The 14,882-nt window shown below is 39.3% G+C and overlaps 1 protein-coding gene across 6 annotated transcripts in view; it reads right to left on the bottom strand.

The window, feature by feature from the left end:
* Nucleotides 1-14,882, bottom strand: part of PIEZO2 (piezo type mechanosensitive ion channel component 2) — a 199,457-nt gene that overhangs the window by 152,346 nt on the left and 32,229 nt on the right. For all 6 annotated transcript variants that reach the window (XM_083518446.1, XM_083518445.1, XM_083518443.1 and 3 more), the window contains exon 2: nucleotides 9,528-9,623. In XM_083518446.1, coding sequence (XP_083374572.1) covers nucleotides 9,528-9,623 — 96 coding nt within the window. The remainder of the gene's footprint in view (nucleotides 1-9,527; nucleotides 9,624-14,882) is intronic.

The raw sequence follows: 14,882 nt of genomic DNA on the forward strand, positions 1-14,882 counted from the left end.
TCCCTGTACCCCCTTGTTTCTGGAAACCACAACATTTTAGCATTCATTAAGTTTATAGTAGTCCTTAAGATAACTTTTAAATTTTCTCCATTCTTCTTCCACCGTCTGTTTTCGTTGGTCACGGATTCTGCCTGTCATCTCGGCCAATGTCATATAGTCCATCACTTTCATCTGCCATTCTTCCAGAGTGGGTAAATCTTGTGTCTTCCAATACTTTGCGATGAGTATTCTTGCTGCTGTTGTAGCGTACATGAAAAAAGTTCTATCCTTCTTTGTCACCAATTGGCCGACAATGCCCAAGAGAAAGGCCTCTGGTTTTTTAGGAAAGGTACATTTGAGTACCTTTTTCATTTCATTATAGATCATTTCCCAGAAGGCCTTAATCTTCGGGCATGTCCACCAAAGGTGGTAGAAGGTACCTTCAGTCTCTTTACACTTCCAACATTTGTTATCGGGCATATGATAAATTTTTGCCAGCTTGACTGGGGTCATGTACCACCTATAAACCATTTTCATGATGTTTTCCTTTAAGGCATTACATGCCGTAAACTTAATGCCGGTGTTCCATAACCATTCCCAGTCAGCTGACATAATGTTATGTCCAACATCCTGTGCCCACTTAATCATAGCCGATTTAACTGTTTCATCCTGTGTATTCTTCTCAAGAACTGCTAGTACTTTGATATAAAATTGCATAACCGCCAGAGTTACACACACACACTAAATAATTTGATTCTAGACTCAGATCTCTTTTAATCAACTGGATTTCTAACTATAGATTCCATTCCCAACCATAAATTCACACCCTGCTGTGACTTAAAGGAAACACTATTCCATCTCATCCAAGACTAATTAGGTGTTTGGGACACCTAAGCAAGAGACTTCAGTGTTTTCATCCCAAAATACGTTGATGGAAATGAGGAAAGTTGGGCTGTCAGTAGCTCAATTTTGTCACACATGCACACACGTACCAACACAATACCTGTGGCACTTTCAGCTCCTTACCACTACTATTACCAGTGCTCTCCAGTTGCTTCTCTTCTGGATGAGGAACAGGCATTAGCGTTTGCTCATTTGCCCACTCACTCTCTTGAGCCCAATAGGATGGCAATGGATGGCAGTCAGAGAGGAGGATCAGTAGCAAGTGCTGCTGTCAATCCACTGCACCCAGGGGAGAGTGCAATTGCCAGATTGGTCTGAAAAGGAAGTAAGTGGAAAGGAATCTGGTAACAGCAGTGATAGAAGGAACAGTCTCAGCCATCCAGCAGAAATTCTGTGACGCTTCAGTAGGCTGTGTATTAAGATCAGACTGGATAAGGACAATTAATTCAAACATTTCTGGAAGATCCAGATTGTGAAGAACAATTACTGTTTTAGTAACTATTACCCAGAATTGATTAATGGACCTGCACCATTACAGAAACTCTTAATAACAAGCTCTGGTTTTATTTATTTTTTGCTTTGTTTTTAATACTTTAACAGTGCAAAACAAAAGCATTCTGATTTATTTATTTATTCTTATTAAATTTATATTCAGCTCTTTCTCATAAAGGAACCTTGTTGAAGAGTCTTATGTCAGAAAATTGCACACATACTGTGTGTATGTACTGAGATTTGGTCCAACTTAGGTCTGACTCTAAATAGATATATTTGAAATCAGGACAGCCCACACAAGAAGTCTCTGTCCTCTGGTGCTTCAGGGCACAACAACCGTCTCTGTGATCAATGCAATTTCCGCATAGCACTGAAGGAAGCAGAAGTCATGCTAGGCTGAAGAAGAAAGGACCACAGCCTTAAATGCCATTCTCCCCTACTGCCTTGGAACTGGACAGCTACCACCTCTGAGGAAGCCAATCTCAACCTTCAAAAGTATTTTGCAACATGTAAGCAACTTCTGTTCTCAGATGATTTTCAAGAGGACTCTTATTCGAGATTCAAAGATCACCAGATTTCCCCAAACTCATTGCAAGTTATACAACTTCAACAGAAACTAAACGGCTGAAAATTGTTACACGTGTATTCAGGATTCCAAACATTCTAGAGAGTTTCTATGAGACAGGAAAAATAGTGATCTATCTCACAGACATGGCAGGTGGATGAACAAGACAATTTTAAAAGTATCTTCATAATTAGAAGTGGGATATAAATGGTGAATTCCAGAGCAGATCCATGGAAATTAATCAAACCTTTCTGATGCAATGCAGCATGCGCCTCTTGTATCAAATATGCCTGTGAAATGCCCATACACACCATTTATATGAGCAGAGCTACTGTACTTCAAAGTGCATTTACGCTTGTAGCCTACTTTTTTTGGTTTTCTATATCTATATCTTAAAAACAGGGAAATTGTTCCGCATCAAGTCAAGCCTGTACAACCTGCAACTCACCAAGCAGAATGCAGCCCACCAGCTGTGTATGGCAGCCAACCAAAAGGTCTCACTAAACCTCTCAATTTCCTTGCTTCCCTGGTACACTTAAGAACAGGGTGATCACTAAGCACACGGTAGAACAGAATACACAGCTGGTGGGCCCAGTTCACAAAATGCAAGCATGCACTTCAACATCCAAACTTTAGGCTGTATTAAACAAACTTTTACTCAGAGTAGACCCATTGATATTAATAGCCATCACTCACTTTGAACCATTAATTTCAGTGGGTCTACTCTGAATGAAATTTAGTTGAATACAACAGAACCTATTATTTAATTTAGCCTTGAGCATGTAACAATTTGTGGTTTTAAATAGGGTTAGGGGTCATTCTATTCTGCAGACAACTTTCAATCCAGCCTTAGTTTTCCTCCTCAATGTGATTTAAAAGAAGCAAATTAACTAGAATATCCAAATTTCATCTGAATGCTGTATCTCCCTAAATACCTGGGGGAAATGGAGGGGAGTGCTTAAAATCAAATGCCTAGTGTGACACCATGATCAAATGAATACAGTACAGCTTTCATTCATTCGTGTTCCCTTCTAAACTAACGAGGAGAGGTTCACAGCAAAAACTAAATAGGTTGGGAATTTTCACTAGGGTATAATGTCTGAACCATTTCAGAGAGTGAGAGGAGCAGTTTCTCATCTGAGAAATATAAAGATGTGACCACAGTCATTTTCTTCATTGCCCACTTCAGATGTAGAACAAGATCAATGTTGTTTGCAACAAAGTATGGGAGAGGTGAGCCTTCAAGCAAGAGAAATAAGCTGTGAATAAATATAGTCTATTTATTTATTTAAGAGGAAGGAAGTTTACCACAGCAGACAAATTTCAACTAGCACCAACTAGACAGTCTTCTAACAGTGAAGAGATTTATGGCACTGAAAGCCATGCGACAACAAATGGTGGCATTGTCACAGTTCAGCTTGCTTGCCAATGGTGTACTGAGCCCTTTTAAAGAGCTCCTTCAGACATGTTCCTGGCTAGCTGCAGTACTGTCTACATGGTCAATCCAGACTCTCTTGCATATTCTTCAGCAAGGCCGTATCAACAGCCAGATAATGGGAAACGGCTGCAACTACTTTTTTGAAAGAACTAAAAACCTGGCAAAGTTTACAGTGGAATGCATCTTGCCTTTATGTTGAGTGTAATAACAAAAATATATACCTAATGATGTAGTGGATCACCCTCCCCGCTTTTTATGATGACATAATAAAACACAATTGTTTAAACTATAGTACTATTTAAAGGGGAGGCCCAACAAAGTCTTCTAATGAAAAACAGATGTATGTAGTTCTGCGTCTGCTACCATTTTATTTTTCAATATCTAAAAATGCCAACAAGCCACATTAACCTCCCCCTTTGCTCCTGCACACAAATCCAGACTCCTTCCAACACAGCACAATTAACTGAAATGCAAGTGATAGTCTTCATTTTTTTTGCTTTTTTAGATAAATGAAATACAAAAAGCCCTTCATGTGTTATCAGTACGATCTAAGCTGCTGCACAGCTACTGGGGACATAACTAGTTGCTGTGTACTATCAATATTTCCCTGTAAAAATAAAACAGAAAATGCTTCTCATCATACACATAGAGATGATGGCCTTATTGCTGATAGCGTAGGTTAGCATCTGTAGTGATATCACACACAATCTACTGTGTATTGGCAGTGGCAGCCCCTGCCAAAGCCTAGCTTACTGGGGTTGCGTGGCAGGGGAGGACAAGGTGCCCATGGGGTGCTGTTCCATAGGATTCCAAAGCCCAAGGCAGCTGCTTCAGTCTACCTCACTGAGCATGTCAGCTCTGTGTAATGGACCCATATGATGACACATTGCATCTCGTAAAATCACTGGGAAAAGATGGAGGGAAAGCTTAGACCTTCCCTGAAAACTGTTCACAGTTTCCTAAAAAGGTCCACATCCTTTTTTAAGAATCACTGCTATAAAAGCATACACTCATTTAAAGTATTTTTTCATACCCACTTTTGAAAAGTGTTGTTTTCCAAAACTATCATACTGCTACCACTCAGGTATGGAACACCTCAATTGTGAAGAACACACACCTCTGAACATAAACCATTCCCACACCACTGAGTAACAACTCTACACAAACATACACAGAATGGACTAAGGCATATCTGAGAGGCTTTCAGGCAGACTTGAGCTCTGCCAACTTTTATTTAAATAATAATAATTACCCAAATATTTGAGGTACTACTATGAAAGCAATTAAGAAGGCTGGGGTGACTTCACTGCCCCATCTCCATCTTGTTTTTCTGTAAGATATAAACTTACAGGGGAAACTGACTTTTGTGCTGTCTAAAAGCGGAACCTGTGATAAAAAAATGGGCTGAATGTGAAGTGAATTGCCCCTGGTGGTAATTTTTATTCCACTGTTGGTTTGCAATTTGAGAGTATGTGAATTAAAGATTCAGGGTGAAGCAAACTTTTGAAGATTAGCCCTTAAATCAATTACTTCAGCAACTGGGATTTATCTGGTGGAAAATTATGTTCTGGAGTCTTTGCTCACAATTCCACTCTATTCCACATCACCTCCATAAAGATAGATATTTAATTTGACAGAATATTTGAAGAGGAATGGCTTTATTTTATGGGCGGAAACAACATAGTTTGACAACAGATTGATTTCTTCCTCTCTCACCATGTTCATAGATATTATTTGTTCTACTGGGTGGCTAGATCTATTTTTGTGACTTTTCTTCTTTGATCACTGAAAGGTGGAACAGGCAACACTGTAAATGTGAGCTCACTAGGGTAGGGAAAGCCAGTGTGGTGCTCTCCAGGTGTTGTGTACTACAACTCTCATCATCCCTGGTTGGTCATAACAGCTGGAGGTGATTGAATTTGTAGTCCAACACATCTGGAGAGTGCCACATTGGCTACTCCTGCACTAGAACATATTCACAAAAACTCAGCCTAGGGGACTTTTAGGAACAACGTTTTACCGGAAGGGATACTTTCCTTTGATCATATTGAGATGAATAACAGTATGTTTTATTGTTTATTACCTTTATAATATTAGTGAAATAGCAGTTTCAAATACTAATATTAAAATACAGAACTCCGAGTATTTAAACTCTTTAAATCAGCCAGATCTGTAGTTTTCATATGTGAGAAGTGTTGCAAGTAAATAGGAAGACAGGGAAATTCATGCACGCAAATGAGAAATCCAGGTGCAATGGAAAATAAGAGGAGAAACAGCTGTTTGTAGAAGAACAAAATGGCACAGGAAGGAAGAGAAAAAGTGAAGATCAACGAAGTACAGTTTTAACATTAAGTAGCCCAGGGAAATCATCACCTTCCAAAATCTACATCAGACTGGAGGAAAAAGAAATAACTTAAAGAAGAATTAAATTAAGTGAACTGTATAAAGCCTAGTTACCCGAATAAACTAGTGAGTGATGGGAATAAAAATAGTGCAAAGGCTAAACAGAAGCATGCAGAAAAGCACAGGAAGACAGGAAGGCAGAAAGCAGGGTTTCCTCCCTCATTTATTTTATAGCAAGTTTGCTTTGTGAACATTTGACTGTGATTCACCACTGAGGTATGGCAACTTCAGAAATAACAATAACAAATAACCCCACTTCCTGTTCCCTTTGAGACAGACAGAATGTGTGTGCTCATGTGTTTATACATACATGTATGGGAAGACTTCACAATAACTGTTTTCACATGAGTATCTCTGACACAGTCTGCAGCATAAAACCAGGGCCAAATCACAGTTCATCACACAAGCAGTGAGATAATAGTGACTGTAATATTAATTTGGATGCAATAAACGCAGGTTCAAACCTTAGCTAAAAAGTTTACTAGGTTACCCTAGGCAAGTCAATAACTTCTAGTGTAATCCTATCCACAGGATTAAAGGTAAAGGGACCCCTGACCATTAGGTCCAGTCGTGACTGACTCTGGGGTTGCAGCGCTCATCTAGCTTTATTGGCCGAGGGAGCCGGCGTACAGCTTCCGGCTCATGTGGCCGGCATGACTAAGCCGCTTCTGGCGAACCAGAGCAGCGCACGGAAACGCCGTTTACCTTCCCGCCGGAGCAGTACCTATTTGCACTCTGATGTGCTTTCGAACTGCTAGGTTGGCAGGAGCAGGGACCGAGCAACAGGAGCTCACCCCATCGCGGGGATTCGAACCGCCGACCTTCTGATCAGCAAGTCCTAGGCTCTGTGGTTTAACCCACAGAACCACCCGCGTCCCTATCCACAGGATTGTTATTAGGTTAAAATAACTTTGAGCTTCTGCAAAGAAAGTATTTGAAAACACTGGCAGTGTATCAAGGAACAGGCATGTGCAGGGGGTGGAGAGTAGGGTATTCTTGCCTTGGAGGGTTAAGGTGGCCGCCCCGCCCCCCCCCCGCCAGGAAGCAGCTACTTTTTTTGTTTCAGTTTATAACTTTATTCTAACTAGACTCCCACCCTGCACCTCAGACAAGCTCTGCAAGGGCTTGCCTAGGATTGGGCAGGTAATTGGGTACAATTCACCTTTGGCTAGAGAGCTACTTTGAATATACAGTGGTGCCTCAGGTTACAAACACCTCGGGTTACAAACGCTTTGGGTTACAGACTCCGCTAACCCGAAAGTAGTACCTCGGGTTAAGAACTTTACCTCAGGATAAGAACAGAAATTGCGCACAGGTGGCGTGGCGGCAGCAGGAGGCCCTATTAGCTAAAGTGGTACCTCAGTTTAAGAACGGTTTCAGGTTAAGAACAGACCTCCAGAACGAATTAGGTACCACTGTAGTAAGAATGCTCATTTTCCACCCAAAATGTGGCACTACAGAAGACATTGAAAATACGAAGTCAGGTGCACAAAAGTCCAGATCTAGTAGTATTCACTAGACAATCTGGTACAATGGGCTGAAACTGGATTTTGAATCCCTTCCCCTTGAAGGGATATTAGGAACCAGAAAGCTTGGGTGGCGCATATTCCTTCTATGACAAAAACTAAAATTGCTGCTGCCTGCGACTTCCTGTTAAGTGTGGATGCCAAGTTACTACAGTAACTAATGAGTGATATCTGGCCCACAGCTTTCTAGAGAAATGAAAGCTGTCCCTCAGCGCTGATGAGCATTGCCCAGATGGATTATCTGAAAGTAAAGTTAGCCAGTATAAAAAATTAAAAGAAAATAGTACTGTATTAAAATTCTGAGCTAGAAGATTAAGGATGGCTGTCAAACATTAGTAGTGTTTTGCTTACAGAGAATTGCGGTGTTTAGGATGTCAATCACCCTTCCTGCACAGAAAGGGCCAGAAAAGAAATCACATAAAATGAAGATCATAAAAAGATTTTGAATCAGAAAACTGCACCCATATTCCCCTTAAGGTGCTCAATCTAGCCACTCATCTGTCATATTTACCATTTTAAGAGACACTTTAGCCCACATCTAGACATTTACTGTTGGATTTTTGTTTTGTTTTTTGCTCCGTTCTTATAATTTTTCTGTAATAAAAAGTGTCTGACAGATTTAGCAACATTGTGAATTTCTAACACATAGAAGCTTTCATTTTTCACTTCTGTATTTTACTTGCAAAAGCTCACCAGGAACTAAGTCCACACATTTATTATAGGAACTTTTCAAAGCACACAAAGAATAATACACTGTTTCCTCCTTCACATTGGTCTTCTTAAATATATTGTCAAAAAAGGAGAAGTATAGGTTTCCCCCATGATGGACTGCATGATCCTACTCTATATCTCTCAAGGCTGAATTTTCTTGCTGCTGTTTCCGAGGTTGGCAGTGTGGGGAGTGCTCTAGGACAGGGCCTGTCCCACAAAGGTTATTAAAAGAAATTGAGCAAATCTTCACTACTATAGTAGACTGTGTGCAAACACATACAGTGTGCTACAGTGTGTCAGCTTCCAATACTTTCTCAAAGAGTGCATGTGAGTTAAACAAAGACCTTAATAAGTTTTGTTTATTTGTTTAATCCAGTGTTATGCTGACAGACAATTACAGTGGTACTTCGGGTTACATACGCTTCAGGTTACAGATTCCGCTAACCCAGAAATGGTGCTTCAGGTTAAGAACTTTGCTTCAGGATGAGAACAGAAATTGTGCTCCGGCGGCACAGCAGCAGCAGGAGGCCCCATTAGCTAAGGTGGTGCTTCAGGTTAAGAACAGTTTCAGGTTAAGAACAGACCTCCAGAACGAATTAAGTACTTAACCTGAGGTACCACTGTACACTGTTTAAGAAACACTGCTCTAGGCAATGTGGACATTTTAATAATTGTATTAAGAACTGGATACTATAGCTGTTCATCATATAGTATAAAGCTGTTTGTTCACTTGGGTTCAATTAACATCATTAACATATTCCTAAGATTGTTGAGCTAGACATATTCATATCTACAAGAGAGGAGAGAGAGAGAGAAAAAGGCTCCTTTGTCTTCAGCTGTAAATTATTTTCTACCTTAGACATGAACATGCAGAGTTAAGCCAATGGGGGGTTTAAAAAGTACAAGAACTAAAGTAATTAAGTTTTAGAAACAGCATTTGTACCTTGATTCTTAGTTAAAGGCAGCGCACACAACATAAAGTGTGGAAAAGGAAACGGGGGGTATAATTCAATGTCCTGTATTTCAGCCTGCCAGATGGAACTGTTCCCCGCTCCCTGCACAGTTCTGAGGGTTCTCTCAGCCTCCCACCTACAACCCAATTTCAGAGGTGTGGAAGGAGGAGAAGGGAAAACTTCATTGCACGAACAGAAGTCATTTACTCAGGGCTTCTGCTGATGAGTCTTGTCCAGTGAATCCTGCCCTTTAGTTCAAAAATACATGAATATTTTGCTTATTCAATAGAAATTAAAGCCAAAAAGTGCCATTTAAATGAGTCTTGTTCATTGATTTCAATTGATATACTATGAGTAAAACTTAATTGAATACCATCCAAAGAAACTGGATTAATCAAACTGTAATTACTTACTGAAGTGTTTGGTTTGTCCATAGTTTCATTTCTCTCTCAGATATATAGCCCACTATTTTAAAAAAAAGGGTTTCTGTAGCAGCTTAATTTTTCACATCAGTTGCATCTATCTGTACCTTTTTTAAAAGCCAGAAACAGGCTTACCTTGCATTGTTGTTTTTGTAGGTTCCGAAAAAAGAGGAATGAGTAGCAGGTAGATGAGGTAGACAAATGAGAGTCCATTGTAGCGGAACGCACATGCTGTAGAGAGAAAGAGAAATGCAGGGGGGGAAGTGGATTAATGCTAATATTTCAGGGAAATAATTGCACATTCAGCTGACCAGTGTATTGACATACATTGCATTTCCATTACATTGATTTGATCTACATTGAAATGCATTTTTCTTTTATTGTATTTTATGCTTAAGCTCTTACATTTTGTAAATTTATTAGACAGTCTTAATACAGAAGTGATTAATAAACTAACTTATTATCATTACCATCCACAGTGTAGGGTTATCAAGGTGACTGCAGCAAAAGGAAAAGAAAAAGACAATATATCTGCACACAGATTATGCCTTTTAAAATGAGAATATAACAAAATCCACAAACAACCAATTAAAAACACATGTAATTTTGACTTGGAACTCATCTCTCATTTAATAATTAATGGCTAAAGCACGGGTAGGCAAACTAAGGCCCGGGGGCCAGATCTGGCCCAATCGCCTTCTAAATCCGGCCCACAGACAGTCCGGGAATCAGTGTGCTTTTACATGAGTAGAATGTGTCCTTTTATTTAAAATGCATCTCTGGGTTATTTGTGCGGCATAGGAATTTGTTCATTCTTTTTTCTTCAAAATATAGTCCGGCCCCCCACAAGGTCTGAGGGACAGTGGACCGGCCCCCTGCTGAAAAAGTTTGCTGACCCCTGGGTTAGAGCAAGAAGCTGACTGTATTTTCTGTGATCGTAGGGTTGGAATTTGCTATTAAGATTTGCTGTAAGAAAATTCATCTGAGTTCCCCATGTGTAGCCAAAATACTGGGAAGATAACATTTTGATTAAGCTGTTTTTGCAAGGACAAACTTTCAAGTGCCAGGGCAGCCCTGTAAATTGACCTTCCATAATTTCTAATGACGAAACATTTACACTAACCATTGAAGACACTCTTCTGTGTCTAGGAACATTCAATTATGCTCAATACCTAGCAGGTCAATAATCAATGCTAGGTTGTAGTCCAAAGAACAGAAGTGACCAAACCATAAGCAAGGATGGCATTATGATTTGGAGAAAATATATAATTTCACATTGAGCTTCTATCATGAATTTATTGTTATTAAGCCCTGTGGCTTATTAGAGAAATTGGAAAACTGAATCACCCACCAAGATAATTAAATAAAGCTTTCTCCTAAAGTGATTTGTGCCTCAAAATGCATTTAACACATTATTAGTACTCAAAGCTTTTAATCTAAAGGCCGTATGCACAACAGGGTCATCCTTTTATCTCTCTACTGACTGCAGTGCTCAGTATTGCTACTGTAGAAACTTTTCATCAAGCGAGCGTGATGGGGTTACAACTGGAAAGGAGAAATCCTAAACAAGATTGTTTCATGTGCAAACAACCTCTGCACATGCAAGGAGGTCTTAGGATTGAAGCCAAAGTATTAGCTGTAGTCAAAAGTTGTGCAAATACTCACACACAAAAATCATGCAAACATATGAACACAAATCAGGCTTTATCAACTTTCATTTTCTTTTTCTACATGTTGGAAAGCAACATTCATTTAATCAAAACACACACACAGCTTAACCCACATAGAATTATGTAAGTAGATCCCAGTATACTAGTGCTTCTCCTGTAGCAGCAATTCTAAGTCAACCTTTTCTTCACAAACAAGAAATAAGTTAATTGTGGGGCAAAACAGCAGACAGTTCAACATTTTAATTTTTTATGGTCGGTATTGAGCAAAAATAATATACATAAAGCCACAGAACATATTTTTTTTCATTGTCATTATTCTATTTTCCCTTTAAGAATATTGGTCAGTGAGACACTGTATCAAGCAGAAGTTTCAGTATATCAATAAATATGTGTCTCTGGGCTGTTCTGTATGGCAAAAATATGGGGGGAAAATCAAGAGAAGGAAAAAAGCCAGCTTCAATCTAACGACATGGCAGATGTTGAAATGTTATGAGGCCTACCACATTCAGCCTTTTCTCGTCAGATAAGCCAAATGCAGAAGTGTCAGTGCAGGAATAGATATTTTTATTTATTTTCACAAAAACGTAGCTCTCCTCACTTAAATCAATAATATATCTCATAACTGAAAATCTCAAAAATCATTCCTTGCAAAAATTAAGAGGTGGTAAACTAAAGTTGAAATCTTCTGTTAATGTTTAGTAACAGTAGACCAGTGTTACCACTTCACTACTCTCATTCTTGCAATGAACCTATTTTGATCATCACAGAAACAGCTTCAAAAGCATCTGAGGCAACATTTAAATTATAAATTGAGCGGACATAATTCTGCAAGTCCAGACAACAAAACTGAACATCACACAGTAACATCCTAGTGTTAATTCCATGGGAAAGACCTATACATTCTGATTGCACTAATGTGGTTGGGTTATTTAAGTATTGACCCAGCTACGTAGGAGAAATCAGACTTCGTCAGGCTGCGGATGATGATGATGATGATGATAATAATAAAGGCCCCTTTCTTAATGAGCAAAGACAGTTAACTTGTCCCCTCACCCCGCTACCTATTTTAGCCTAGCAGCCAACAAAGGCATTTGCAAGTGGACACAGGTTTCCAAATATACTTTCGTCTTCTTATCACATAAGAATACCTATAGGATTTGGAAACAAAATGAGAAACTGCACATAGGGGCAGATTATTATTTTTTTAAAAAAAAACCTCATGGGGATCCCTGGAAGAAGCAAGAAATCATAAGCTGCATAACTTGCCGTTTAGCACAAATGAAGCTCCCTTCAAGTGAGCAACACTTTACAGAATAATGCGCTGCATTGTTTTTCAACAAATATTACAAGAAGGAAACAGGGTCAAACTGTATGTTAGGCAGGACTGGTGGATTTTGATTCCTTTCTGCAAAAGACGCCAGACACTTTAAATGACCTGACTGGAGATTGTAAGGAGAGATGTGGAATGGGGGGGGGTGGATGAAGGAAGAGCAGGGAAAGTATTCTTATTATAGCTCTGTTGTATTATTGCCCATATGCAATAATGGTGTGTGAGAGGATATATGAAGTACCGTAACCAGGATAGGGAAGTTATAGGTCCTAGCAGAGTAAAGTCATTAATAGTGAAGGAAGGAAGAAGTCAGGATCCTCTCCCCCCCCCCCCCCCCGTCATTTGACAATCCTATGAAAACCACTGCTACAATAAAGTAAGGATCATAGCTTTGTAACTGGTCACCAGAATGCATGCCCCAATTCAGCTTAATGTTAAGGCCGATATAAAGTCACTTTAAGCAATTGTTTAAAAAATGGAAAAACTGGGTAAAAATGCCTGGAAACAAACAAAGATAAATTCCGTCTTGCCAGTATGGGCAGAATTGTGCAGGGAAATGTATTTCCAAAGCATGTTAAGATGGAGAGAATTATTCTTGCAGAATTTGTTATTCTAATCCAGAGCTTTCTGAACTTTTCATGTTGGTGGCACACTTTTTAGACATTATTTCGCGACACACTAATTCAGTTTTACTAGCAAAAAGGAGATTAGACTTACCCCTTTCCAGCCCCAGGAGGATCGTGGGGAGCATTCGCACAACACACCCACACACTGCAGTCAACACACAAACATGTCGCGACACACAGTTTGGAATGCTCTGTTCTAATCTGTTTAAATTTACATGTAACAAAAGGCTTGATTACATACTCCTCTGGAGCAAAGCCATTATAATCTAACTCAGGGGTAGTCAACCTTTTTATACCTACCACCCATGAATGCATCTTTCTTGATGGGAAAAATTCTTTACCGCTCACCAATGCTTGATGGAAGGATTCCGCTTGTGCCATAGAACCCCCTACCACCCACCTAGAATGCTGAAACATCCACTAGTGGGCGGTAGGGACCAGGTTGACAACCCCTGATCCATTATATATCCATTAAGAGGGCTGAGATTTAATTCAGGGAAATAGATTTAATTCAGGGAAACACCAATAACGTAATTCCACCTTTGGGAGAAACAATAAAAAGAAAAGATTAATATTCATCACTTGCTGTTTTAGGAAATTTCCCTTCTTCACATAGCACAGAGTTAAATTATGGAATTCTTCCACAATATATGGTGGTGGCCATCAATTCATATACTGTAACTTTAAAGAAAGGGTTGGGCAAATTCATGGAGAATAATGCTATCAATGGCTACTAGTTCCAATAACTATGTGCTATTTTCAGGATCAGTAGCCCACCCACCAAATATATAAGCATGTATTTACAGGTAGCAGAGAGGAGAGTGCTGCTTCTATCTCCCCAACTGAAGCTCCCATCAAAAGGTGGGGCAAAATTACACACAGCCCACCCACAGAGCTTGCAGCTCTCACAAGGGAGCACCCATGACCTTTTTTTTTAATTAAAAAAACAAACCCATACCCTTAAAAACAAAACAAAAAATCACGGCAAATATTTCATCATCTCCTTGCAAAAAATGTCCTTTAATATTAAAGCAATATATTATTCTATGTGGTAACATATTTAACACTTTTGAAAAATGAGATTAGTGAAAAAAATGCCACCGAGTAATCTCTGTGGGGGCAAATATACCTTTACACAGATTTTGTCCATGCATAAATTCTGACCTTTTTACTGAAATAGCCATTACTTGTTTTGAGTTCAGAATGCTGGATAACCAGCTGGTATAAATTAAAAGTAGCCTCATGGCACTGGCAGCAACTGTAAATCAGACTCCACAGCTGCCAAGACAAACATGCTCATGTATACCAGCTGACCCTGTAGATCTTTAACTAAACCCACTTACTGTGCTTCAGAGAGTACCACCACAATGAAGAGCTTCAGTGACTTGCTATCATCACAATCCCAATATCTGCATTTAACAAGAAACAGGGAGGAGACTGCTTTCTTCAAGATGTCATACTTTGCTAATTATTTAATTCAGTATGAAAGGTTCACTCAGAAATGTTCCATAGAGTTTAAGTTCTGATGCACTCAGTTCAGCCCTTGCACGATTCAGAAATGAAGCAATAATTTTTATGGCTGTTTTTTAAGTAATTGGCAATAAGCTGAAAATGAATAGAATATTATTTATATCCAAAGACACTTATTCTACCTCCTTAGCGTCACCCCATATTGCCTCTACTCAAACATTTTGCCATTGTTTAAAATTGTCACTTTTTCCCTCTCAGTTTTACTCCATCCCTGATTGACTCAAACCTCTGCTGGTGTTTAAAACTGCCATTATCCTCTCTGTCCCTCCTCCCTGATTTACTAAAACTTTTGCTGTTTAAACCACCACTTTCCCCATCAATATTCATCTCTTCT

This window comes from Podarcis liolepis (assembly GCF_965112155.1).
Source record: "Podarcis liolepis genome assembly, chromosome: 8".
Lineage (NCBI taxonomy): Eukaryota > Metazoa > Chordata > Lepidosauria > Squamata > Lacertidae > Podarcis > Podarcis liolepis.